The sequence below is a fragment of the Fundulus heteroclitus genome, chromosome 14 (genome assembly GCF_011125445.2).
Source record: "Fundulus heteroclitus isolate FHET01 chromosome 14, MU-UCD_Fhet_4.1, whole genome shotgun sequence".
In the NCBI taxonomy this organism is placed as follows: Eukaryota; Metazoa; Chordata; class Actinopteri; order Cyprinodontiformes; family Fundulidae; genus Fundulus; species Fundulus heteroclitus.
The window spans coordinates 14,836,569-14,864,191 of record NC_046374.1 but is presented as its reverse complement, the minus strand read 5'-3'; the positions used below and the strand labels follow the sequence as shown (position 1 = coordinate 14,864,191).

The window sequence follows — 27,623 nt, the reverse complement described above, 5'->3', positions numbered from 1 at the left end:
TACAGATATGGAAACATTATTTATATTATTTTTTCCTCTTATTTATGTTTCATTTACAATGATGTACTTTTATCATTTGTCATTTCTCGCAGATTTCTTTAGTGTCAGCTCAGGGTGGGGGACGGGGACAGGGGCTACAGCGTCTCCCTCTTTTGCAGGCCAAACAGGCCGGGCCAGTGGAACCGTGCCTTATGTAACTTGCGAGGGTCGGATCCATCGCTCACTGGGTCATGTGACCCACAGTTATGTTCTAGGTCACATGAGGTCACAAAGTTATGGCAGTCTGTGACAACAAAACATGATATGGCACTTACCTGATCCAGTGCATTTTTGGTTCTCTGATGTAGGATTTTAACCTGACAAAAGCCAGCTGTATGTCGCTCCGCCTAGCTCCACTCACATACATCTGGGACACCGCCGGTAGAGAGTGATTTCTCCAACCAATTTTATGGTCTGGCCAATCAGGACGCAGGACTGGCATTTCATAGATGTGACGTGAGACTGTTTTGATAGCAATGGCGGCTCGTCGAGGAAGCAAGCGTTAACATTGATGCTGCTATTTCTTCCGTGTTGTCCAATCTACCTAATATTGTTTCATTAAAAGAACATCAGAGAACGGCTCTGCAGGCTTTTGTTGGTGGAAACCATGTTTTCGCTCTTCTCCCGACCAGCGGGCGCGTCCGCTACAGACGCGGACGCGCCCCGGAGCGGTTAGCGCAAATCATGTTAGGAGGCCTTTAGTCCTCGACGCGGTCGGCCCGGAATCGACTCCAACCCGCGCCGCTTTTCCGCCTGTCTTCCCCCCTCTTCCTGTCAGCTCACTGTCAATAAAACGCATGCCACTAGAGCCGCAAACACATTATTATTATTATTAATATTTTTTTTCCTGCGTCGCTCTCATCAGCGTCACGGGTTGGCTTCGGTGTGAGTGGTTGAAATAGCACGTCAATAAAGATGACAGACAAGTGGCTTATCCAATCATATGCAAGATTTTTTGATAAGGCCCAACCTTCAGTAAAGGCAATTCCTATGGCGGTGTCCCAGATGTATGTGAGTGGAGCTAGGCGGAGCGACATACAGCTGGCTTTTGTCAGGTTAGTAGGATTTAACCTAGTGGGATGAATGTGGCCTTCTCTTTAAAACTCCATAACTTCTTGGTCTGCTGGCACAAAGTGGTCTGCTATAAGATTGTAAAACACAGAGGGAGACTGTTTAATTTGCAACAGTGCAGTGTGGCCTCTGGCCTTCATGGGAGCAAAACCTAGAAGTTAGAGGTCTAGTGCCCCCAGTGGCTAAAAGTTGCACGGTGCTGCTTTTTGGGCCAAAAACATTGCAAAACCCAAATTATATTTTACTGGGTGATTTGGTATATATTTAGAAGTGAATTAAAGCACATTTAAGTGAATTGTAAGTATGCATTTGCAGATATTGTGCAATAACTGTTTCAGTGTCCATTAGAATATTTACAGAATTTTGTGCATAAAAGCTAGAATTGCTAAGTAGTTTATAGCAAACATTAGTGCCTTTGTTATTCGGAAAACCACGCCTAATAGTAGATTTGTCAAATACTTTGTGCCACTCATACAATGGCGGACGCGCTCACGCACTCGTTCTACTGGGCAATGAAGCCAAAATAATTTCTTGTTAAGCAGACATGTCTCCCAGCCAAAGACTGGATAGGGTGTCGAAACGTTCTCAGAAAGAAACTGAGCGAAAGTCCGATTGCCTCAGACTTTAGCCTGTTTGCTGTTGATGACCCGGATAACTGAGAATGTGTGCAGGCAGGCTGCGCTGATCTTAAAGCGACACATACTTTGGGCAACCATTACTTAGTCTTATCAGCTCGTTGTAAAATCTGGCACCTCTCCGCGGTCTTAACCGCACCTCTTCTGTGATTGGCTGCTGTTTTGAGGGTGCGTTCAGGGGCGTCGATATCGACCGATATCAAGAGAATTGAGTTTCCAAAACGTAAAAAAAGAAATTACTGACAATTAAGTAACGTTACTAATAAGCGATAACACGAACACCTAAATTATTCTATCTATTGACATTACTGCTGTAAAAACACTAAGTTTACCGTTGCAAAAAGGAAAACGCGTTTGCGGCTTTTATTTTGACATCGATATGTCTATCCGGAAGATGGGCGATGTAGCAAGAGTCAAAGGTCCTATCACCGGAGTTGTAGCCGAGTTTTGTATTTTATCATAAAAATTCACCGTTGCGACTTCGTTGGTTAAAGTTTGCACGCTTTGCATGGTGAGACGATCCTCTCTTTGTGGCATTTGGATATCAGACTTATTTCCTGCACTGGCTGCAAAGTTATCGTTGGACACAGATCAAACATTCCACTGCAATCACTCCTGATCCAGCGATGAGTCCTTACGCTTTGAGTCTTAAGTAATGTGAAATTGGTTTAGTTTGCCATCGACCTTTTATGATCCTGACTGCCGTCTGACAACAAGTCCTGTCAGAGTCCCTGACCTCTGCCCCAGTTAACCAGGGTGTGCGTGAAGTAACCGCGCTGCTCTGTTCACAGGTGATGTTTCGGGGTTTATCCAGGTTCCTGCGGTCCAGCCCTGTTTCTGTCCGGAGAAGCATGTCCCAGAGCAGTCTGGATGGGAAAGTAGCTGTCGTTACAGCCTCCACGGATGGGTGAGAATCACTGAGCTGCTAGTGGAGCTCTGGCTCAGCTTTGACAGAGACTGTGGGGACGTGACTGCGGTCTGCTCTGACGAGTTGGTTTTCCAAAACAAATAAAAACACATGAAGTGCCTCAGGTTCTCTGTGTTTTTTCAAATAAATGTATCAAGGATTAAGTTTCAAGTGACACTTCTGAACTTCCAGTGTCTTGCAAAAGTTTTTATCCCCCATTGGACTTTTTGACATGTTGCCACATTACAACAAAAATCTACATTGTGTTTAATTGGGATTTTTTTTTTTGCTTTTTGTGACTGGCCGACACAAAGCAGTGCATAGTTGTAGAGTGGAAGGAAAATAATAAATACTTTGTAAGCTTAAAGTCTTTTGGGGATGTGTCTTCCCAAGGTTTTGAACCTATAGAGACCAAAGCTTTGACCCATTCCTCTTTGCAAAATATCTCAAACTCAGTCAGATTGGATGGAGAGCATCTATAAATGTCAGCTTTCAAGCTTTGCCACATTTAGGTCTGGACTGTGATGTGGGTATAAGTCTAGTGTGCAAATTGTGCTTTGATAAGTGTTAAAAACCAATCCGTTTCATTATCTCAAGTTTAGGCTTTTAAAAAGCTCTTAAATTCCCTTACTTTTAGTTGGGGCTTGAATTATATAATATTGGTTTATTTACACATTCTTTCCTAGCCTCGTGAGACCATCGTGATCTCGCGAGCTTTCAAGGTTTCACTCGCAGATCAGTCTGGCTACTCTCCGTTAAAGAAAATTTGGAGCCGTTCACCAAACGAACGTCCAATCAGCGTTGGCTTTGAGGCGGCTTGAGGTGTGACGCAACGAGAAGCGCGACAGTTCAGTCTTAACAGCATGGCGGCTTCAGCCGATGAAACTAGCGTTAGCGTGGCTATCAAGCAAGTTTTATCGGAATTACAGAGTATTTCTTTGCTGAGCTAACGAGCCTTTACCTGCAGCAGCAAGAGTAGCTTGGCTTGTGGTTGTGTTTTCGCAACCACAAATCTGATTGGTTTATTTGGCCCGTCTATCACCAACATAGGCCAATCAGCTAACCAGTATTTTCGCCCCTTCCCAAAATTACTTCAACGGAAGGTTTCCAGATGGATATGCGGAGCAAATCTATCTGGCGGAGTCAGGTAAATTCTTTCCATCCCTAGCCCATTATTGCTTCTTTAAGAAAATCACATCAAAACATAATTATTTGCAACCAGGTCATATGTCATGAAAAAAAAGTGTATATTTAAAATTATTTTAAGGTTGTTTAAGTTATTTTGCAGAACCGAGCGTTAGGGCTGGACGATATAGAAAAAAAAAGCACATAGATAAAATAGAAATCATATTGATTGATATCGATAATTATCAACAAATTCAAATGATATATTTTAAGTGTAGCCCTGGCCATTTTATGCTTAGTGACTTATTTTTAGATGAAGAACACTGAATTCAAACTCAAGCCTTTATACAATCAACTTTTTACCAAAACTGGCAGTTTTTAAAAAGGAAAAAATAAGCGTGCTCTCTGAACGCTTTGAAGGAGGCGGAGCTTGGTTCCTGGGTCTGCGTTGTGATTGGTTGGGAGGATATAATGACTGTAATATTAACCTACATGGCTAGAATGCAAAAGGAAGGAAAACTGTTATCCTACTGAACTTTTTTTGATGCTTTTTTTCTATAATCGATATACGTCTGTCGATCGATATATATTGTTATTGAATTATCGTCCAGCCCTAACGAGCGTCTAAACCAGGGGTGTCAAACTCATTTTGGTTGAGGGGCCGCCTACAGCTTAATCTGATCTCACAAGGGCCACACGAGTTAACTCATTGCAAGATTAAATAGAACTAATAAATGTGGACTTGTTGATTTTTATATTAAGTTAATTTCACTTTTACACAATATATTATGAATAATGTCAGCGTTTTTAAGAAAAGTATGTGCAATTTCAACAATAGTTTTACTCAGTTAAACATTTACTTGTGCATTATGCATAAGAACTGATCACAGTGATTATACAATGTTGAAAAACATTTATTCACATTTTCTGGAACTTAAAAACACTGTTCTGCATGACAAAATACATCAAACAGATAAAAATTAAGAAATGATTTAAATTTTTCCACACCTGAAGCTTAATCTGCTAATTAAAACACAGCACCCCTCGTGGACAATATAGGAACTGCATATTTTCAATTAAACAAAGTACATGTTTTTTTCAATAATTGTTTTATCATTCTTTTCCTTTTATCTTGTCCACTTGTGAAAGTCAAATCTGATGAGCTCTTTGTGGCATCTTATTGCCACATTGCCAGACAGGACACTGTCATTTTTTATAATGATAATGCATTTAGCCACAGGGCCGGACTAAATTGTTCGGCGGGCCGGATCCGGTCCGCGGGCCGTATGTTTGACACCCCTGGTCTAAACTGAAGTTACTGAAACTTGCAGAAACGCTGTTTGCCGTCCCTGGTAGCTTTTCCTTCAGCATGACCTTAACTCTGAGCAGCAGCCCCGTCCATGCTGAAGAACAAGACCCCCACTGCATGATGCTGCCACCACCATGCTTCCCTGTGGGACGTGGGGTTTTTTAGGACGAGGCGCAGAGATTAAATGACACATAGTCGGACCATACTAAGATAACGTTCAAGGCAACGGCTGAATACAAATGCTCACTATATAGATATTCCATTTTACTTTCCAGCCACCTCTCAATCGTGTTCTACTTTTTGTTGTTCTGTCACATTGAAGTTTGTGGTCGGGGTGAGGGAAAGTGGGAACGGAAAGTTTGGCGAGCCGCTGTCCGTTCGTGATAAGCCTCTGGCCCTCTCATCCCTTTTCCCCCAGAATCGGCCTGGCGGCGGCTCAGGCTCTGGGAAGGAGAGGGGCCCATGTGGTCGTGAGCAGCCGGCGGCAGGCCAACGTGGACAAGGCTGTGGCTTTGCTGCAGAGCCAGAGCATCCGAGTAACTGGAACCACATGTAATGTCGGCAAAGGGGAGGACAGAGAGAAGCTGGTCCAGCTGGTGAGTTCTAGTGTCTTCTTCAGTGGTGCTGGTCAGTAAAACCGGAGGAAAGGTGCAACAACTGCCCCGATAATGTTAAACAATCTTCTGTTGTGCCCATAACTTTTACCCAGTGAATGGAAAATGTGACTGAACTCTTGGTTATTATTTGCATGAACCTTTTTTTCTCCCCCCCGAGCCAACCTCAGACATTTCCTGTGGCTGCGGATCAGACCTGTAGAAAGTTCTGCTCTGGGGGGGATTAGAAGCCCATTCCTCCTCACACAGCTGCAGCTGAGCTTCCTCCTCTCGCAGCCCAATGTGGACAGCTTTGGCGAAGTCGTTCCAAGGGGCCTCATTCAGTCTGATGGGAGAGGGGGTTGGATGCACATTTTCTTTGTCTGAGGACATTCAGATGATTTGCACCGATGTTTCGTGTTGTTTCCAGCTTTCCAAGATCACATCACTTCATATTTAAGGCACTTATTATTCCTCGGGGCATTAAAAGACCAAATAGTCTCCCTAAATATTTCAGTCTCACTCTCAGCAGCTCATAAACGTTTCCACAGTAGACTTACGCTTTCAGGTAGATCCTGGATAACCACAGGCACACGTTTGTGCTTCATTTAGAGCAGGGGTGTCAAACATACGGATCCGGCCCGCCGAACAATTTAGTCCGTCCCGGTGGCTAAATGCATTATCATTGTAAAAAAAATGCCAAAAAGAGCTCATCAGATTTGACTTTCACAAGTGGAGCAGTACTGATTTTGCCATAGTGTTCCGCTTTATTTATGAATGTGAATAGTTTTATCATGATTCATGCAGGGAATATCTCAAATGATATGGACACTACAATGGGAAAGTAGGAGAGGAAAGAAAGAACAAGAAGAAAAAAAAGATAAGGTGAAAGAAAGAGGAGATAAAAGGAAGAGAATGATAAAACAATTATTGAAAAAAACAAGTACTTTGTTTAATTGAAAATCTGCAGTTCCTATATTGTCCACGAGGGGCGCTGTGTTTTAATTAGCAGATCAAGCTTCAGGTGTGGAAAAATCTAAATAATTTCTTAATTTTTATCTGTTTGATGTATTTTGTCATGTAGGACAGTGTTTTTAAGTTCCAAAAAATGTAAATAAATATTTTTCAACATAGTATAATCACTCTGATTAGTTCTTATGCATAATGCACAAGTAAATGTTTAACTGAGTAAAAGTATTGTTGAAATTGCACATACTTTTCTTAAAAACGCTGAGGTTATTCATAATATATTGTGTAAAAGTGAAATTAATTTAACATAAAAAACAACAACAAGTCCACATTTATTAGTTCTATTTAATCTTGCAATGAGTTTACTCGTGTGGCCCTCTTGTGATCAGATTGAGCTGTATGCGGCCCCTCAGCCAAAATGAGTTTGACACCCCTGACTTAGAGAGTACCTGACTCCTCTGTGACGTGTGGAAACCATGTCTTTACAAGTAATTTACATATGGGAGACTCATTTGTTCAAGTTAGCTCTTATCTTCAACAGCCGTTTCACCTTCCTGTCCTCCGGCCTGTGCTGCTGGGCTGTGTATCTGCAAGTAACAACTATCTAATCCCATTTAAAATTAGATTTTAGTCGTTCACCAAGCTGGTGCAAATCTGCACTTAGGCTTATTGAGGCTCCGTTTTGCACCGGGATTTACTGGAATCACCTTGAGTTTTTAAAAAAAAGCATTGCATATCGTTTGTCAACCTGTACCCCGTTGCTGTGTATGCTGCTGTGTTTGGTCTAGACCGTGGATCAGTGTGGGGGCATTGACATCCTGGTGTCCAACGCAGCGGTCAACCCTTTCTTTGGAAACATCATGGACTCCACCGAGGACGTGTGGGACAAGGTATTAGGGGCGCCTTTAAAAAGATATTTCACATCTGATCCCGTTGTGACGGCTAACCTTACTGTATTCGGTTGGGAGTTGACGTGAAGGACAAACCAACACCAAGCAGTGCACAGTGGTGAAGTGGAAGGCAAACGATGCCCGGCTCTCAAACTCTTTACAAATGAAAATCTGAAAAGTGTGGCGTGCATTTGTACGTAGCAACCCAGAGTCTGTACCTCGCGGACTCCGCTTCTGCCGCCGTCACAGCTGAGACTTTTGGCTCCAGTTCATTTGGGCTGGATGGAGAGCATCTCTGAGCATCTGTCTGGACTTTGACTAGGCCATTCTAACACATGAACGTCCTTTGGTCTGGACCACTCCGTGTTAGCTCCGTCTGTATGTGTCGGATTGCTGTCCTGCTGGGAGGGGAACCTCGGCTTTTGCGGCCTCTAACGGGTTTCATTTGTTTATTTTCTGTATTTTGCTCCATCCATCAGTGTTGTAGGACTCGAGTCCGAGACTCGAACTCGAGCCCGAGTCATTAGCTAAATTTAGAGACTCGTGACTTGACTCGAACTTGGACTCGGACTCCTACATTCAGATCATTCTGACTCGGAAATTGAGAAAAAGACTCAACTTTTTTTATATCATTAGGCTATAATTTCAATATGTCATTAGAATATTATTTGGTGTATGATTTTAATATCTAAATTATTAGTGCAATGTGGTGGAGTGTGGAATTTCTTTTTTTTTTTAAACATGTAGGCTATGCTTTAGTGCGGAACTTGGACTCGACTTGGATCAATAGTGACTCGACTCGGACTTGACTCAGATTTTTTTTTAATGACTTGGACTTGACTCAACTTGAACACTGGAGACTGGAACCTGGACTCGGACTCGAGGCATAGTGACTTGACTACAACACTGCCATCCATCTTTCCTCCAACTCTGTCTAGCTTTTCTGTTCCTGCTGAAGTATAGTATGATGCTGCTTTTCCCACCTAAGCTCCTCCAGAGTCACCGTCGGCACTACGGTTTCTTTCTTCTTTAACGCTCTACTTGTCCAGCTTATCTGTTTAGGTGTGAGGCCACCTCTCCATCACTTCCTCCCTGACCTGTGGGCTGTGTTCCTTCACGTTCTTCATGCTGTTTGTACTCTAATGAACCGCTGAGGCCTTCACAGAACCGCTGCATTTATACTGAGTTTAAATTAAGCACAGGCGGACTCTTAACGATTAGGTGCCGTCTGAAAGCAATCGTTTGAGTGGGATTTATTTTAGAGGTGAAGTCAAAGTAAAGAGGGGTGATTATAAATGCACGCCACTCCTTTCAGATCTCTGTGTAAAAAGCTTTGCTAGTCATGTATCATTTTCCTTCTTTTCCCCACTATGTCTTCAACATAAAACCCAGAAAGCCTTTTATGTGACAAAGAATCAAAAACATCAAGGGTCTTAGGTGCTTTTGCTACACAATGTGCACAAATTTCAAAACAAGCAAATGCTAAACTTCTGTTTATCACATTTTTGTTCAAACGCTCAAAAAAATAAAATAAAAAAAGAATCATGGTGTGATTTTTGTTTCTTTTCAGATTCTGTCAGTAAATGTAAAATCTGCCTTCCTGCTGACTAAGCTGGTGGTGCCTCATATGGAGAAGAGAGGGTGAGTGATGGCTGCTGCGTTTGTGGAGAAAAGGCTCCAGGAAAAGTGTGTCTGCGACGGGTCTGATGCGTCTGAATTTCTCTTTCAGAGGAGGAAACGTCATATTCGTGTCTTCTGTGGCTGCATACCAACCGATGCAGGTCAGGGGACGATGCACGATCGGAAATATCGGCGTTAAACATACAAACAGGATGCTGTTAGGTTTTGTTGATTAAAGTTACCGTGTTTCCTATAACTTCACTCGATACCTGTGAAGCGGTGTCCTCTGCGTTTGTTGGGCACCCTGATGTAGAAACGGATTTAAAGTGCTAATAAATGATTGCAGTTCTGAAACATTTAGAAAAGCACAACCATAGCATAAATAATGTCAGCCAAATTTTAAATCACCGATGGCACACTAGAGGCTACTCTGTAGATAAAGTTCTGGATCTTCACATGTGCTCTGGACTCGTCCTCTAATCCCAGACCGTGTATAATTAGAGCTGATGTCTGGGGACTCGGCTGTCCATGAAACAAGGTTGTTTCTGAGTCTGGGTAACTGCTATGTGGGTCGGGCCCATATTTCAGATTATCCTGCAGAACACCCACTGACCTTTACTTAAAACCTCCCAGAAATTCGAGCTCCTTGTGCCGGACGCTGGAACCGGGTTCCTGCTGCTTTCAGAAGAGAAGCGGTCCAACCCTTCCAGGTGTTTGTGAAAAAGCTCAGGCTTAAGGCTCATCTGAGCAAAGCACGCACGCCCAGTTCAAGTCGCGGTAGAGTTTAGCAAAATCCACATTGTGATGGAGGCAAAGAAATGGCTTTTCTCCTCTCGGGTCTCCCAAACAACTGGATTAGCAAGTAGATGAGACAGTTTTGGCAACCCTTTAACGGTGCGCTTTAGAGGGTTTTTTATTTAGCTCCCTCACCATCCTCCTCCCTGTGTGGTTCCATGTTCTCTCGTCTTTTCCATTTTGAAGAGTGGCTTTAATTAAAACGGGGCATCTGTGTCGTGCAATTTAGACTGCGGGCAAAGCAGGAAGTCACGGCTTGCCAGTTAAAAGTTTATTTACTTAAGTCAGGTTGTTTAATAGAAATTAACGGAGCTGCCAGGAGGTTTTGCTTTCTGTTTGATGTGTGATCTTCTCTCCGTTTAACTAATCTACTCAGATTAAAGCTTGTTTTTTTTAATTGTGAAATTTAGTTTTTGCAATAAAAAAAAAAAATGCTTTTCACACACCATTACTGGAGATGTGACCTGCTCCGTCTCTCTCTGCAGGCCCTGGGCCCCTACAGCGTGAGTAAGACGGCCCTGCTGGGTCTGACCAAGGCGCTGGCTCCAGAGCTGGCTCAGAGTAACATCAGGGTGAACTGTGTGGCCCCTGGGATCATCAAGACACGCTTTAGCTCTGCGGTGAGGACACAAACACACACACACACACACATGCTTTGGGTGTTTAGACCTGTCGGGTTCTTGATTACAGCGTGGTTTTTTTTGTTCCAGTTGTGGCAAAACGAAGACATCGTGGATGAGTTCAAAAAGCAGCTCAGCATTAAAAGGTGACGTTCAGTTTAAACACTTTTACGCTGAAGCCGCTGAACGCGTTTAACACGTCACTCTTTATTCATCTGCGGCTTCAGAATCGGAGAACCTGAGGAGATTGGAGGGACGATCGCCTTCCTGTGCTCCGATGAGGCCTCCTACATCACAGGAGAGACCATCACAGTGACGGGAGGAATGGGCTGCCGACTCTGAGCCCTCTGTTGGCAGCAGCAGAGCTTCATGTTGTACTTTGATCTTCCCACTAAATCGTCGGCAGACATGATTGAGAGCAAAGCTAATCTGGATGAGGTTTTTTTCTGATCATTCAAATCAAGATATTGAAGATTTCAAATATGTTTTTCAGTTTCTAGGTTACAAATAAGGCCGTGAAAGGTCTGAAACGCATGTAAAAACTTAACATTAAGCACAGAAGGCTGAAATCTATCGCCATCTCCTGGACTGGTGGAAGCCATGCTTCCAATCATTTTTTTTATTTTATGTTTTGCACACAAATGACATGTAACATGGAGGAATAAGAAATAAAAAGAAAAACGTTTTTATTCCAATCAAAACTCTTTATTAGTGGACAATATTTCATAGTTAGGGTTCTAACTGCCTCCAAGCGCTAACATTTTAAAGAGGGATAATTAAAAGTGAACATACACACGAATAAAACGCACACAAGAGCCGTAAAGAGCTACAGGGCTACTGTTGTGTTGGGTTTCCCATGATGCCTCCTTCAAATTCATCTACATTTCAAGCAGCTGTTAAACTGTCTGTGCATTAGGATGAAAACAAAAAGGAAAGTGGCACTCCGCGCCTCGTTAAGGTTTCCCAGCCCCTTTCGTCACCTGCGTTTCCTGGCAGCGGAGAGCAGGTCTCGTCGGGTCACCCCGGGTTTCCAGAACTCCCTCAGGGTGGGGACGTATGTGCCGTGTTTGGTCTTGTAGTATCGCTTCATGAACAGCTGGGGGAGATGAGACGGTTTGATTTGTCACAACTTGCTTCAGCGTTTGAAATACGTGTTTGAACTCGCTTGGTGACGGAGCGTGGCGCCGACTGCTGGCTCCAATGTCAGCAAAGGCAACAAAATAAAACACATTTTAACATCTGGATTCAATAGAAATGTTTTCATTAGGTATTCTGAGTTAAAAAAAACAACTCAGTATAAAGGGTTCCTTCACATTTTGTAATGTGTTCCGCAGTTAAATAGTGAGGCTTTAAATAAGGAGCCGGTGAAAATCCAAAGTGTAAAGAAGAATGGAGGACACATAAATGAACGAGTGGTAGCGCAGAAGGATTTACAGTGACATGCAAAAGTATTCATTCCCCTGTAATTCAAATGTTTTAACCTTTTTTGTGACGAAAATAGTCTGAGTTGGTGAAGAGAAATTAGAAAAACAACAAAGAATGAGTAAAGTAAATTAGCAAGTGCACATGAATCCACCTCCTTTAATATGGAGCCCCTAAAATGTTCTGGTCTGACCAATTAGCTTCAAAAGTCCCATAATTACAAAAATAAAGTCCACCTGTGTCTAATCTAAGTGACCTGTCAGAATAAACACGCCTTTCCTGAAAGGCCCCAGAGGCTGCAGCGCCACTAAGCAGGAGGCATCACACCATGAAGACCGAGGAGCTCTCCAAACAAGTCAGGGACAAAGTGGTTGAGAAGTACAAGTCAAGGCGAAGTTAGAAAAAAATATCCAGATCCCTGATCTTCAAATAGAAAGCACCTGGTACCACAAGAAACCCGCCAAGTCAGGGCCGCCCACTACAACTCAGGAGGGGCTTAATCAGAGAGGCACAGACAAGCGGTAACTCTGGAGGAGCTGCAGAGCTCCCCAGCAGAGACTGGAGGACCTGTCCATAGAACCACAATAAGCTGCATGCTCCATAGAGCTCTGCTTTATGAAAGAGTGGCCAGAAGAAAAAAAAGCAAAAATTAAAAACCTGTGGTTTGTGTTTGCTAAAAGGCAAAAATCTTGCCTGCAACTAACGATTATTTTAGTAATCTGTCTGAATAGCGACTTAAAACCAAAGTGAAGCTGTAAAACTGTGGCCACCATTGGTTCAAAGAGCTTCGTCTACAATTACAAACGAGTCCTGAGGTGGATGACGAAGAAAAAAAAAGTTTACATTACTGCCCACTTTATACAAAAGCCAGAAGTTTTTTTCTTTTTTAAACTTCTCGACCTTGAGCACATTATTTTCAGAAACTGATATTTCTCATGTAGACACTGCAACAGGGAATATAGTCTGAAAACGCTATTTTCTTTTTTTTTCTACTTATCCAAACCTGGAGAGTACTTCTTTACTCTAGGGCGGCGGGAACACTGTGCAGAAACGTAGATAACGTCGGCCAGAGAAACATTTGCATCACTTTTTAAAAAACGTCTGGAGCACACATACCCTCCCTTTGAAGTTCTTGGACGCCTCGTCCTCAGAGTCCGCTACGTAGTCGTCTCCTGACGGAGCCACACAAAAGCACAAACGTTAACCTGGACGCCGCCGCCTGGGCATCGCTTCAGCTCACCGCTAACCGGTCAGGTGCGTCTTTTAACCGTCTAACCAAGTCGGTCGGCGTTTTGAGATCACCTGCGTGACTCCTCTGCTGGGAAGGAGAGCCGCTCCCACCGGACGGCACCGGCTGGTTTCTGTCGAGCACAAACAAAACGTTCGGTGACTGCAGAGCACACGTGGCTGACGGAGAACTTTCTACTTTAAGCCATTTACCAAAGAGGAGCTCAAAGAAAGGAGTGCTTCTTGTTCAGGGTAATTGAATCTTAATTTACACTCTTTTAAAAGAACTTCTCAAATGTCAAACGTCAGCGAATCTCTACGAGTGTTTGGAGTCCAACTGTTCTTCTAGCAGAGATTTTGAATCCCAGTTGTGTTGCAAGATGTTTTGGGTCTCATGGGAGGGGAAATAAAATCCAAATCAAACCAAAAGCTCATACATTTATATAATCTTTCCTTTCTCTTGGAATTGTCCTAACTTCTCCCCCCCTAGACGGCTCCCCGTACTGACCAGACCCCGTAAAGCTCTGACCCGCTGCTGCTGGTTTTCAACGTTTAGGAGTTTACCTTCGGCGTCCTAAACAACTAAATCGACCGCCTAGACAACAAAAAAAAAGAGCTGAAGGGTTGCACCGCTGAGGCTTCTGGGAAAAAAAAAAAAGACATTTGTCTGAATATGAAACCCCTCCGTTAGAGATTCCCCTGCGTGACTGAAAATCTACGAAAACGGGGAAAACGTCGAGGCTTAAAACTGACCCTTTCGTCTGATGGTATAAGCTCAAAGATAAAAGATGCAATCTCAATAGTAAATCGATAGAAATTTTTTTTTTATTATTTCTTTGTTGATATAATTTTAACTTAACTCCAGATGACAGGATGTGTTGTAAAGTTTGGAAACGGCCATTATGGCGTCCCCGGTTCAGTAAATAAACATTTAGTGATAACAACAAGCGTCCCTGGCGGAGAACGGAGAACCTAGTTAGTTTAGATCCTGAGCTCCATCAGCGGCTGAGCTTTGAGCCTTACTCTTTGTCGTCCAGGCCAGGACTTGCAGCTGTCTGACAGCCCCTGGTTGGTTTCCACGCTGAGGACGTCTTCTTCTGCTGCTCCTTGTAGAAGGACCCGCCGCCTCCTCCGGACCAGCTGGTGCTAGCGGGACAGAATGGCAGTTTTTGGATGACAACCCTGGGGTCGCTGCTGAGGCAGGAGGCAAAGGCCGCGCGGAGGGCCGGGTCTTCGGGTAGGCGTAGCTTTTCCACGCCGGGCTTCCTCGCGTAAACATTTAGGAGTTCTCTGCTGCGGTCGTTGTTCTCGACGGTTTCCGATCCGTCCTCCGCGGTCTCGCCGGGCCTCTGGTCCCCGGCGACCCGTTTTTCTCCGGGTGCGCCCTCAGACATCTCTTCCTCCTCGGAGTCCGTTTCTGCGGCGTCCGGCCGCTTGCGTTTGCCTCCACCGCTTGGATTGAAGGAACTCCTCCCCTCCCCCACCCGTTTCTGCCCCGGGTCCCCTCCGACGGGCTCTGGTCTCTGTTTGACCAGAGTGAATTCCCTGCTTGGGTCCTGCCGGTCCCCCGCTGCATCTTTGGACTTGGACTGGTCGTGGCCGTGCGCTGCCCTTTTCCTGGCAGAGACCATGGCTGGAACGCTGTCGTTAGAAATGAGTCCGATGACGGGCGTAATAAACGGCGCCGTCTCTGCTGGCTTTGAGGCGTCTGTCCGCTCGGCGGCCGACAGACCGGCTCCTGTTGGTTGGTTTGACGGGAGTTTTCCAGATGGGGGCAGAGAAAGGGAAGCCAGGATGGAGTCCCCCATGTTTGGGGGCAGAGACGCTGCAAACAGAAACAACACTCGTTAGAGGACTCGATAGGGTTCGTACAATTATTTGCTTTGACATCAAGATTCCCTACGTTTCCAAAATCGCATTGCACGGGGTCTCGTTTTAAATTATGGGAGGCATTTCAACAAGAGCCAGATAAACAGAGAATCTGCATGAGCGATGACTGTGGATGGCTGGATTTGTCCACTGTCAGATTTGGTGGATGGATGGACGGAGGGAGGGAAAGATGGCCGGATAAATCAGCGCACACGTGGATGGACAAATGAAGCGGCAGAAGAGTCGATGAAAGATTAATGAAAACACCAATTAGAGGCAGTCTCTGATTCACCCCAACATAGATAACTGGTAATAAAAGTCTCCAGCCGACCAGTCCCATATGTTTTGCTTCTTTCCCAGCACTGCCACATTCTGGTGGGAAATCTAAACTGAATTAGGGCTGGGCGATAAATCGATTAATTCGAATTTACAATTCTTTAAGATTTCATTTTTGGAAAATCTGGATTTTATTTTGCCAATACACTCATTGGGTTTCCATGAAGAGAACAGCATGTGATGCTGAATATATGTTTAGGCAAATGTATTGTCAAAATATTGTTAAGTGGAAACTTTTTTTTACCATAATACGAGGTACTTCATTTACTTATTTCCTTTTTTTTTAACTTAGTTTGAAATTCACAAGTGCAGTGAAGCCTGTTCTTAGCTCAATGTGTAATACCACTAGCAGCAAATGTTTTGTTATATTTTCATTGTTTATAATGGCACGGCTGCCATCTTGTTTTACAAGCATGTTTCACAGCTTGTTTTTAGTTGCACTTTGAATTCAGGTCAACTCCCTGACGGAATGCTTGGCATAAAAGCAAGGTTTTAAAATGATTTCTTTTTATGAAACAAAAAGGAAAAAAAAAATCTTTTAATTGGATTTGGTATGATAAAATCGGAGATTTATTTTTTAATCCATATCGCCCAGCCCTAAACTGAATATAACGCCACCTTCTCCCCTGAACCCCTCTTAATTTTGTCTGCTGCCCCTCTGCAGCCTTTTAGCTCTAAAGTCACACAGACTGTTCTTGCCCACATCCCCGTTCCATCTGATCAACCTCCATCTCGTAGCCGGTGGATGAAGGAGGTATTACTGCCCATTAGACTATAAAAGCTTAGATTTCCCCTCAACGGCTCCTTAAACTCATTTGAAAGGAACTTGGAGACCACCCTTAAGTCATTTTGAATCTTTGACCTCTCTGCTGGACGACTAACCCCAGGCGGGGAACAGTAAAGACGAACCTTGTAGTTCTGCGTTGAGCACATGACCCTACCTGCTGCCTCCAGGTGACCCAGACAGGTCTGGTGTTGGAGTAAGATCTTGAGGAGCTGTGGCTGAGTGGCCGCTCGCGCGCACTCCTCCAGGACGGGAGGGGCAGTGCTGAGCCACGACACCGTCTGCAAAACGCACCGTTTTCACCGTCATTCTTCCTCTCTGAAGCAAAACACAGTAACACCACGGGGGGCCGGACGTGCGTCTACCTGAGCGAGGTTGGGAACCGGGAGCAACTGGTCCAGTCGGATCAAAAACTCCCACAACAGCTTCTCCAGCTCTTGGTCAAACTTGGGGCCGTAATCTATGGGAAACTGTTCCTGCGGAGAGAAAAGCGACGAGGATTATCCAGATATTTCCCCTCAGACGGACAGGGGTGGATGGGTACCCACTTTAAAGAAGTGCTCCTTCTCTGCTGGGTTTGTTAGCAGCGTTTGAACAAAAGCGTGGAAACATTCCACCGTTTTCTGGACTTTCACGTCTTTCTTCTGGAAGACAAAGAAACACAAATCACACTTTTTACATATAGATGGATAAAGCAAAGCTCTCAAATGATGAATAAACACAAAACCTGCACTACAAAAGCAGATATTAAAAAAAACTCCCTTATTATCATTAACATGTGCAGCTTTTTTTCCCCCTGAGACATTAAGATTGTTTTCTTTCTTTCAAAATCAAGTCAGGGTGTCCGAAGTGTGGCCCAGGGGCGATATGCAGCCTGGACTGATTTTTTTTTTTTTGCTAAAGTCTGCATTTTACTTAAATGTAGGCTTTGTTTCAATCCATCACTAGGCATAACTTTGCATGCAAGCTGAATTCCTGTGATATCTGTGCGTTCAGCAAACTCACGAGAATCCACTTTGTCCCGCTTTACCCCGTTAGAGAACTGACTCTGCACGGCTCGGCCAATCACGTTGCTGTATTTTGATTTAAGGCGGGACAATCGGCTGTAATTAGGGCTGAGCGATATGCGCAAAGCTTATATCACGACGTACGTCTTCATTTTGGTCGATACAATACAATTAATTGACAATATGGATACGATGTCAACAAAATAAAAGCCTCAGAAAGAGTGCAAACGATGCCCACAACAAATGCCTGTACAAACTTATTTTGCCATGTTTATAAAACTCCAAAATCCACGATTTCTTCTTTGAAAGAAGAATAGCAAGAAGTAGCGACAATCAGCGTAAACTTCTTGTCGTTTCACCCTACAGCTTGTTTTCTTTTGATCTCCATGATCGGCTAAGACCAAACTTTGGTGAACGTCTCCTCTCCCTGAAGGGATTGGCTGGGAGCAGCCCCCGATTGCTAATGTGTAGAAATAAACCGAGAGTGCCACGCATTGTCAATGTGGCTGGCCAGGTTACCGCTGGGAAGTTATCAGTAAAACAAACAAAGAAAACACTTTTGGAGTGAGTCTGGACTCCAGCGCCACTTTACCACATCAGAGGCAGAGGAAGGAGCGCGGATCCTCTTCAGATGCGGCGCAATCACGTTGACGTCTGGAGATTTGAGACACAACTCTAATATTAACTGAAAGGAAAGAAGGAAAAACGGTTAGGAAACGGCGTGTGACTGAGGAAGTATAATCCCCGCACTAATTCGTTCGGTAAGCAGTCACCCGCGCTCTCAGGCCCAGTGCCAGCTTGCCCTGGTGTCGCAAGGTAAGCAGCCCAGGGACGGTCTCGCAGGCGGACGTCACAAACTCCTCCACAACCCCATACTGCATCACGTCCCTCTGCTTCAGCACCTTCCAGAGCGCTGCCGACACCAGGCGCACAGGGGGGGCCAGCAGCTGGAGAGCGGCGAAAGGAAGGCTGGCGTCTGTGAAGAAGAACCAAACCAAAAGTCAGACACGAGCAAATGTTCAGCGCTCACAAACAGTGATTTTAAAGCCATAATGTCCGTCAAAGTACTGGTGAAGATTCTCAGTCATCCAGGTCATGGTCATTCCAAAAAAAGTAAAAAAAAAAAAAAAAAAAAACAACAACTGGAAAGAAGTCCAGTTGTTTTGTTTTTTTAACTTTTTTTTTTTATAAAGTCCTTCAAAGTACCTAGCAATTTCAACCCTCCTTGAACTTTTTCCTTGAATTTTACTGGAATTTTAGGTGACAGATCAAGGCAAACTAGCAAGTATATAAAAAAGCGACAGATGGTCTTCTACGTTTATACGACTGGAAATCTTAGAAGCTTTACACGTATTTGTATAAAACCCATTTGAGCAAAGATGATCCTGAAGCTGCTTTTCCCTGTGGCGGCTGAAGAAGCCCCACAGCATGATGCAGCCAACACCATGTTTACCCGCAGGGACATTTGTTCTGCACGGGAAGCATCACAAACACCTAAGTGTTGATGATTACAGAGAAACTTTAAAACTAACTTTAACACAGTGTAACTTTAGCACAGTGTAAACTGCCAATAGGTTACGTCTAACTTTAACAAAAGTCAACGTTGTTTACCACTCTCCGCGGTAAAAAAAAAAATAAATAAATAATAAAAAAACAACTCTAAAAGATCACTTTTCTACTTACTATCGTGTCTTGGTTTTCTTTGAGCCATTCCACTGAATCTGTTGAGATAAATAGAACTGACGTTAAGAAAAGTTAGCTTAGCAGTCTTCAGGTTGCTGCAGGCAACGGACGCAGAATTAACGTATGCTAGCGCAATTCTGCACAAGCAACTAAGATAACTTTAACCGCCTCATATGGCGCTTTAAAGTGCCTATAGTACACTTATCCGCAGCGCTATTTGTTGCTAAACGTATACATACCGAACTAAACAAGCTTCTGTTAAAAGTTCCGCTTCTCTGCCTCCCGCCTTCGCCGAGTAGTCAGGAGTGGTTTGAATAATTGCATGGAATGTGCCGAATGGGCGGTGCTCCCTGGGTCTGATTCCGAAACGCGGGTAGAACGTCAAACCCCGCTCGGGCGGGTACACAGTGTTTATTAAACGAGCGCAACTCAAACAAATTCCAGGATGTGACGTTCCCCGCCAGGCGGCTCCTTTCTTTGAAGAGAGAGAGAGAGAAAATAAAGCATGAAAAAATAAAATGTGTTTAGACAAAAAAAAGTGCTTAGAGATAAAATAAATAAAATGAGTTTAAATCGAAATTTTATTTTCCCCAGTTTGTTACTTTGGTGTTGTTAGCTGTTTTAATCAGGTGGTATAATTACAACGGGTATACCAATTTCACAAGTACCATATATATTAATCTTTAAGTTTTTGCAACACGTCAGTATTTATAATGTTGACCTTTTTATAACACTTTTTTGTAGATTTTTGCAATTCACTGTGGCATACGGGATGTCAGCTTCTGTGCCAAAATCTGACAGATAATCTGTTATGTTTTTATGAGTGCTAGGAGGATGTGACTCACTTCAAAAAAATAAATGCTTCTTTTAGGATACATCTTACTAGCAGCAAAATTAGCATCTTCTTGTTTTGGGATTGGGTGAATTTTTATTTAAATGTCATTCAATGTTCAATGTAATTTGACCATGTCTCCATGGCAACCTATATAAGCAATGCAAATTGCTACCAGAAGTGATTGGTGATAAGTGTGATTTTTTCAGTCTCACTTTTTCCCACTGTACATTTTTGATCATTCTGAATAGCTAAGTTGTGAAAGACAACACAGAAGACACGTTGATAAAGTATTGCAACGAGCAGAACCACCATTGTTTGACCTCAAGTCTGCGTGTTACAACTTAAATCTGTCTTTAAGTCCACACGATGGAAGTCATGGACTAAATTGTCGGTACCCCTCTGTTAATCAAAGAAAATCACATTAATGGTCACTGAAATAACTTGTAACTGACAAAGATAATAATACATTAAAATATACTGAAAATTAACCAGACGTTGGTTTTGAATCGCTGTTGAACAAAATAATTTAAAAATAATAAACAAATGAAACAGGCCTGGTCAAAAATTATGGTACCCCTAGAAAATATTTAAAATATTTTGACCATAGGGACATGTTAAACTGAACTGTGTCCTCTAACTGGCATTACAAATGTCTTCAAGCTTTTAAATAGTCAGTAAGTCTATTTAAAATGACATGGTGTTCACCACACTGAACATGGATCACAGGAAGCAAAGGGGAGATTAGAAGCGAAAACATAGACAAGCAAGTTAAAGGTAAAGGCTATAAAACTCTCTCTCCAAGCAGCTTTGTGTTCCTGTGACTACAGTTATTATACACAAGTTTAAGGTCCACAGGTCTATGGCCAACCTCCCTGGACGTGGCTGCGGGAGGAACATTTATGACAAATTGAAGAGAGAGATCATACCAATGGTAAGCACAGAGCCCTGAACAAACACCTAATTGATTAAAGGTGACCTCCAAGGTCAAGGTTTAATATCTGTGTCAGATCACACCATCTGTTACTGTTTGAGGCAAAGTGGACTTCATGGAAGACACCGCAGTGGAAAGCAGATCATAGAAAAGCAAGACTGGAATTTGCCACAATGCTTGTTGTAAAGACACAAAGCTTCTCGGAGAATTTCCTTTGGACAGATAAGACAAAACTTGAGCTATTATGGCAAGGCATATTAGCTCCATGTTCACAAAAGTAAAGCACACCTAGCAAAGAACACTGTCCCTGCTGTGAAACATGGAGGAGGCTCTGTTACGTTCTGGATCTGCTTTGCAGCATCTGCTCGTGGGAATCTCAGATCTGTGCAGGGTTCAATGAAATTGCAAGATTATCAAGACATTCTGGAGAGAAATGTGCTGCCTAGTGTCAGAAAGCTTGGTCTCATTTGCAGGTCATGGGTCTTCCAACAGAATAATGACCCAAAGCACACAGCTAGAACCACCCAAGAACGGCTATACGGCTATTCTGAAGTGGCCTCCTGTGAGTCCTGATCTAAATCCTATTGAACATCTATTGAAGGAGTAGAAACAAACCGTCTGGAGAAGGCAACCTTACGAACCTGAGACAACTGGAGCAGTTTCCTCATAAGATGTAGGCCTAAATACCAGCTGGGAGGTGCAGAGATCTCATAAATAGTTTGACTGCAGTGACTGACTCCAAAGCTTGCAAACAAAAGTGCCATCATTTCTGTCCAGGCCTGTTTCCTTAGTTACATTTTTGTAATGATTCTGTAGAATCACATTTCAAAAGCAATGTCTGATTTTCATTGGTTAATTTTCAGTAAATTTTCATTTATTGTTACTTCTGTCAGTTTCATCTTATCCCAGAGACCACTGAGGGATTTTCTTTTGATTAACAGAGGGGTGCTAACAATTTTTCTCCCATGACTGCATGACGTCGTGTTGATCTCTTGAGGTACGCTGCAATGATCAGTTCATTCCCAAAGTCAAATTATCGTCATCCGTCAGATAACGGCGAGTACGGGTGGAGACGGTGGTGTCAGCAAAAGCAGGGCTTCATCAGATTGCTTTGAGACGCGACCTGTTAATGAATGCAAATTACTCGGCAGTCGTAGGAGACAAAAAGCAGACCAAGAACAGAAGTCTGTTTGTCCACATCGGAGGGATCCTTTTATAAAATGTTAATTTAAACAGAAACTGTCTAACTTGATTAGCTTTAGCCCCCACCCAGTATTGGTTATCAGCGGGATTTTTGCCAGACTCAGTCATAGGCAGCATGAACTTTGCTCTTCTCCGCTCTGCTTCTGCGTTATCGACAGGTCTGAGGCAAAGTCCAGCTCCCAGGTCACACACAGAGGAGCGAGGACATTTTGTCAAACCAAAACACCCGACGGGCACGAGGAAAGGCTGGGAGAAGAGAGAGGAAGAAAGTGAGGACAATGGATACCACGTCTTCACTCTTAAAGTACGTCGGCAGCTTGTTTCTTATTGTTTAAAGCCATAATGACAAAAAAAATTGTTAAAATCTGTTATGATCTTTTGGACAACAACTGAAAAAAACAGAAAGTCGTAACAAAGTGTAGTTTTTGTTAAGATATAGCTTGGATTCATTGTGAGATCAGAGTCAAGCTTATATGTGATAGAGAAAGATGTCTGCTTTTTATGATATATCAAACCAAAATATCAGTACCTAAGTTTAAAAAAAAATGTTAATATAAGCTATTTGTTTTTCTTGCTGATAAATCGTCAGATCTATGACCAAGCGGGTCTGGTCCCCGCCTCAGCGACCTTTCAGAGTCTGCTGTAACAGAAGAGAGACCAAGAAAGGGATCACGGCAGGAACCCTGATGGAGCTGAAAGAGAGGGTGAGAATAAGTGAAGTTCACTAATAATACTAGATATGATAGAGAAATTAACAGATGGAAAGATTTCAATCAGCTTAAAACTATGTTTTGCAACTACAGCATACCGTCTGGTGAAATGACTTAGACTTAGACTTAGACAGCTTTTTTTGTCATTTTGTATGCACAAAGTGCGTACAGATCGAAATTTCATTTGCATACAGCTTAAAAAAATCACAGTAAATTGCAGTAAATTTCAGGATAAGGTGCAGCAGTGATTTATATCAACAATTTAAATGTAAACAATGTAAACAATGCAGGGGAAATAGACAGTGTGCGATTCACAGTGTACAGGTGAGTATTATTAAAACCGTGCAATATACGAATGTGGTACAGAGTCCATTTGTGACTTCAGCAGTTCAGCAGTCTGAAGCATATGTGCATGGTTAGGATGCCTCTTTTCAGCATCTCTGTTTTTACAACATATTTGTATTCATATATATTAGATGTACGCTGCAGTTATGCTCAGTACAGCACCATCAGCCTGAGCTGTGAGGAGGCTCAGGGAGTGATGTGTGTTTCATGTTTTATCAATAGATGAATTTATGGTAGATTCAGTGGAGGATGCTTTCATTAAAAGCTTCTAAAGGTCAAAACCATGAATGGAGATCAGTTGATGTCAAAGGAGGTCTTGTCACGAGTTTGGAGAGCACTCAGTAATTCAAAGCTTAGAGCCACTTTCAGCTTCTGTGCAGCTTTTTTTAAACTTCAGCTGTGCATAAGTCACACAAATCTAAACCTGTGAAAGGCAAACATCCCTCTTATAGAGTCACCTTTTCTGCTTTGTTTGTCCATCGACACGCTAATAAATGCACTTTTTAATGTAATCTAACTGTTTTGGGGACCCACGCGTTTCTTTGTTGTCTGATGAATGATGACACTGGAGTCCTTTCTACTGACTGGCTTTTCCAGCACCATCCATGTAGACGTGCAATTAAAGGGCCGTTTAAGACACTGTTAGAAACTATTTCCCGTTTGGTTCCATTGTTTTTGAGTTGTTTCCCACAGGATGTTGAGTGGATGCTGGTAGAGTTAAAGGAAAAGGATATATTTTAAATTACATGTTTCTTAAATATTTTGTAAAGTATAAATATAACGTCCTCATCAATAATACTGAATTCAAAGAAAATGATACTGAATCCAGCTTGTATTTGTAGTTTATCCTCTGAAGAGCTGTGCTGATGCCTGAACCTAGCCTCATTGTAAGAGTATAATGCCGTCTGTTAGGTATGCCAGGCGCTGCTGCTGACCATTTCTGCAGCATCCGTGTACCTGGTTTGTGAAGAGGACGGGACTGAAGTGGAAACTGATGAGTTCCTCATGACCTTACCTGACAACACCGTGCTTATGGCCCTAGAGCCTGGACAGACATGGAAACCTCAGGCAGTAAGTTGGATGCTATTCTGGAGTCCCCTATCTCCTGATAATATGTCAGAATATATATATATAAATATATATATATATATATATATATATATATATATATATATATATATATATATATATATATATATATATATATATAAATAATCTTTCCTCCATTAGCAGTTTCTCTGGGTTTGATTGATGCTGTCTGTCCCCATAGGGTTCAGTTGTGCTTAGGAACCAGGACAAGCCTCGCACTGGTAGAGACATCGCACGAGTCACCTTTGACCTCTACAAAATAAGCCCCAAGGATGTGTTTGGCTCCCTGAGTGTGAAGGCCACCTTCCAAGGCCTGTACTCAGTGAGCGCCGACTTTCAGTGTCTGGGGCCCAAGAAGGTCCTCAGGTAGGTGGTTCATGGATTGTATAAAGGGGTATGACCCTTTATACGGTCCAAATTTTTCTAAAACCAAACAAGATGTTTTAGTTAGCAAATTACATTTTTAAGCTTAAATATTAAACGTTAAACTGATGAAAACACCTTTCTTAGTGTAGGTGATACTAGATATTTTAGCTCATAAAATAGCTCAAAGTCATCCTACAGGCTGTGATTGAAAGCCTAGAAAAACTGTCAGAATTTATTTTTTAAATATTAGCTTTTTTTTAAATATTAGCTGATAGTCCCCCTTTTCAGAAAGGTGATACAGGTCAGTACAGCAAAGGCCAAACAGCTTCATCCATGGACAGCGTTCATAGAGCTTGTGAAAATCTTTCTTGCGGGCGCGCTTGTGGTGCAGCGGGTAGCGCGACCCATGTACGGAGGCCTTAGTCCTTGACGTGGTCGACCCGGGTTCTAATCTGACCCGCGGTCCTTTGCTGCATGTCTCTCCCCCTCTTCCACCCTCTTACTTTCATAAAATCTTTCTTGCACATATAATAGCGCACAGCCTAACTCTGACTGACTCTATGATGTTGGTTGTTTTTCAGGGAAGTGCTGCGTGTCGCCTCCACCCTCCTTCAGGCCGCCGGGCACCTGCTTATCACCTCAGCATCCATGATCCGCCGTATTATCGAAGGCACTGAGCTCTGGCAGACGCAGAGGACCGAGTACACAGCCAGCTGGCATTAAAAGCCGGCTGGTGCTGTTGACTCAAAAATGAAGACGTTGCTTTGGGATGTTTTTGACTTTGCTCTTACAATTAGACATTTGACAGGGTAACAGTATTGCTAATGTAAGTAGATTTTCTCCTTAAAATAACCAGAAACCAAACAGTGACAATATTAAAAGCAATATATATATATATTTTTTGATGAGTGAGCTATTTAGTCTTTTTTTTCTGATTGTGCATGGTCTCTTTTAGATTTTGTTTATGATTACTCGGTACGTCACAATAAGGAATCTGATCATATTATCACAATCAGATGTGTAACTAAGCAGTGACATAAAGAACTTTTCAAGGCCCCTGTTCTAAAAACTCTTTGAGTTTTAGGACATTTTGAGGGCCGAATGCTGATTACGTCATTTATAAAGAGTTGTGCCAGGATTGCTTTGACAGGTCTAAAAGTCAAAAACAAGTTTGTTTTTTTGTTTGGAGGGCAAACAAAGACAACAGTTTGAGCAGCACTGTGTAGCTGGGTAAGAAGAAAATAAGTGCCTCATTATGCTTGCATCTTTTGGGTTCTTTTTCGTATGTTTTTCTTTGATTTCCTGTGTGTGTTTCTTATGGAGGGCCAGAAGGGAAAGCCAAACCCCCCAAAAAAACATAATCTGTATATAATAGGTATTTATGCATGTGATACTTTGAATAAAACAGTAAAAAATAAATGTACCAAATAAAACGATTATTAAGAATGATCAACATTGATGTGAATGTCTCAACACTATATATGTAATAATTAGATGCAAGTCATCAATTAAATCTTTAATTTATAACAGGTCAAACTCATATATGATTATTTTAGTAGCGTGAAGGTAGGCGTAGAGTTAAAATGATTACTCTAATTTAATTCAAATTATAAGTAAATGTATATAAAATTAACAGATTTGAGAATGAACCCTTTAAAACATCTCTAAATAACTTCTCTCTCTCTTACTATGTTGACGTTTTGCAAAATCCTAATATTTATGCTATCTTAACTAACCTAAGACAGAGAAAAATTGTTTGATTCACAGTAATATCAGAAATTGGGAAACATCAAGGTTATTTCTATTTTAATTAAGTGTATGTATGTGTGTCGAAGATAATGTAGAAATTATTTTAAGTTATAAATGTTCAGAAATAACAAATCACCATTTAGGGGATTATGCTCCAGAGCAAAGACTTTGAAAGGACAGGAACAAAACAAATGTATAAAGAACCTTTAGAAAAGCCTTTTCCAAAACCCTTCAGTAAAACCGATCTGATCAAACTGTTTCCACGTGTTAAAGGAAGAATGAGCTACTCTCTGGATGCCCCTTTGCACGTTCCCACTCGTCTAGCTCCATAATCCAGGCCATGGAGCCATCTGCTTCTCTCTGCTGTCTGTTAAAAAAAAGCACGTTTTTAAATTGCCTCACCAGCTTTGAGTTTTTGTTACAACAGCAGGACTTTGGGTTTGAGGCTTGAGGACGACTGAAGAAATGGCAACAAATGGGACAAGAAGTTGCTCATGGGTATTTTTAAATGGGCTGGAGATGGTTTTGTCTTTGCTCTTCTCTTATTCTTGGTGAGAACTGCTCCTTCATATGTACTGGCTGTCATATATTTCTCAGTTGTATCCATCCTTGCTCCTAGTTTTTCCTGCTTCATTCTTTTCTTCTCCCTCTTCAACATGACTGCCCCCCTCTTTTCCTTGTTTGTGGTCTGGTGGCTCTGCCATTTTTGACATTTCTACATGTTTTGTTTTTCCTTTGTTGCTCCTGCTCCATATTAGAAATCACTATTTGACTCATTGACCACATTTTAATTCTGTTTGTATCCACTACACTCTTGTTTCATTCCCTTTTTGTTCTCGTTCTTTACTTGGTCGTCCTGAACCCTGCCTTCAAACTCCTCGTCTTTTTCGTCAAAAGCCGAAGTGGAATTTCTGAGCCATAAATCAAACCATCACAGCGAACGCATGCTGCAATCAAAGCTTAAGGTGGTCCAACAAAATATTTGTTTTTTATTTTATTTTTTTGGTGGCGACCAAAAAAAAAAAAATTAAAATGAGCTGTTTTTTCTACAGCTCATTTAAGACAAAAATAGCCGAGGCACATCAACTTCTGATGGCTAGTGACTTTTTCACATTTTTCACCTTATTCTTTGTGATAGAGGAGGAGTCAAAGGGACACACAGGGAGTTGAAACAGTTTTGCAAAAGAAAATCTAAAAAGTGTGGCATGCATTTGTATTCAGCCCACTTTTCTCTGATATCCATAACTAAATACATGGCAACCATTTTCTTTTAAGCTCCACAACTATGGCTTTCATGGAAGAGTGACAAGAGTAAAGTCATTGTTTAAAGAAATCTATAAGAAGTCCAGTTTGCAGTTTGTCAACAGCCCTCTAGAGGTCACAGCAAACATATGGAAGAAGGTGCTCTGGTCCATCCCCGTTGTGAAACATAGAGATGGCAGCGTTGACCTTTGGGGATTAATTTTCTTTGGCGGGAAGAAGAAAGCTGGTTAT

At 42.3% G+C, this 27,623-nt stretch overlaps 3 protein-coding genes across 3 annotated transcripts; 2 read left to right on the top strand and 1 right to left on the bottom strand.

The window, feature by feature from the left end:
* Positions 1 to 2,119: 2,119 nt before the first annotated feature.
* On the top strand, positions 2,120 to 11,254 carry dhrs4 (dehydrogenase/reductase (SDR family) member 4). Its single transcript, XM_036146350.1, has 9 exons — positions 2,120 to 2,256; positions 2,537 to 2,652; positions 5,505 to 5,682; positions 7,437 to 7,538; positions 9,109 to 9,179; positions 9,268 to 9,319; positions 10,439 to 10,573; positions 10,664 to 10,719; positions 10,801 to 11,254. The coding sequence occupies exons 1-9, from the start codon at positions 2,254 to 2,256 to the stop codon at positions 10,913 to 10,915; spliced, it is 828 nt and encodes a 275-aa protein (XP_036002243.1). The 5' UTR covers positions 2,120 to 2,253; the 3' UTR covers positions 10,916 to 11,254.
* A 122-nt stretch (positions 11,255 to 11,376) lies between these two features.
* On the bottom strand, positions 11,377 to 19,342 carry tinf2 (TERF1 (TRF1)-interacting nuclear factor 2). The gene is made up of 11 exons (XM_021309982.2): positions 19,141 to 19,342; positions 18,902 to 18,939; positions 17,992 to 18,194; positions 17,811 to 17,903; positions 16,760 to 16,855; positions 16,577 to 16,687; positions 16,369 to 16,492; positions 14,246 to 15,047; positions 13,298 to 13,356; positions 13,112 to 13,167; positions 11,377 to 11,669 (listed from the first exon to the last, which is right to left on the bottom strand). The coding sequence occupies exons 2-11, from the start codon at positions 18,927 to 18,929 to the stop codon at positions 11,550 to 11,552; spliced, it is 1,692 nt and encodes a 563-aa protein (XP_021165657.2). The 5' UTR covers positions 18,930 to 18,939; positions 19,141 to 19,342; the 3' UTR covers positions 11,377 to 11,549.
* Positions 19,343 to 22,039: 2,697 nt separating this feature from the next.
* Positions 22,040 to 26,111, top strand: cideb (cell death inducing DFFA like effector b). Its single transcript, XM_012851448.3, has 5 exons — positions 22,040 to 22,174; positions 22,460 to 22,574; positions 23,838 to 23,996; positions 24,196 to 24,380; positions 24,962 to 26,111. The coding sequence occupies exons 1-5, from the start codon at positions 22,149 to 22,151 to the stop codon at positions 25,101 to 25,103; spliced, it is 627 nt and encodes a 208-aa protein (XP_012706902.2). The 5' UTR covers positions 22,040 to 22,148; the 3' UTR covers positions 25,104 to 26,111.
* The last annotated feature ends 1,512 nt before the right edge of the window (positions 26,112 to 27,623 follow it).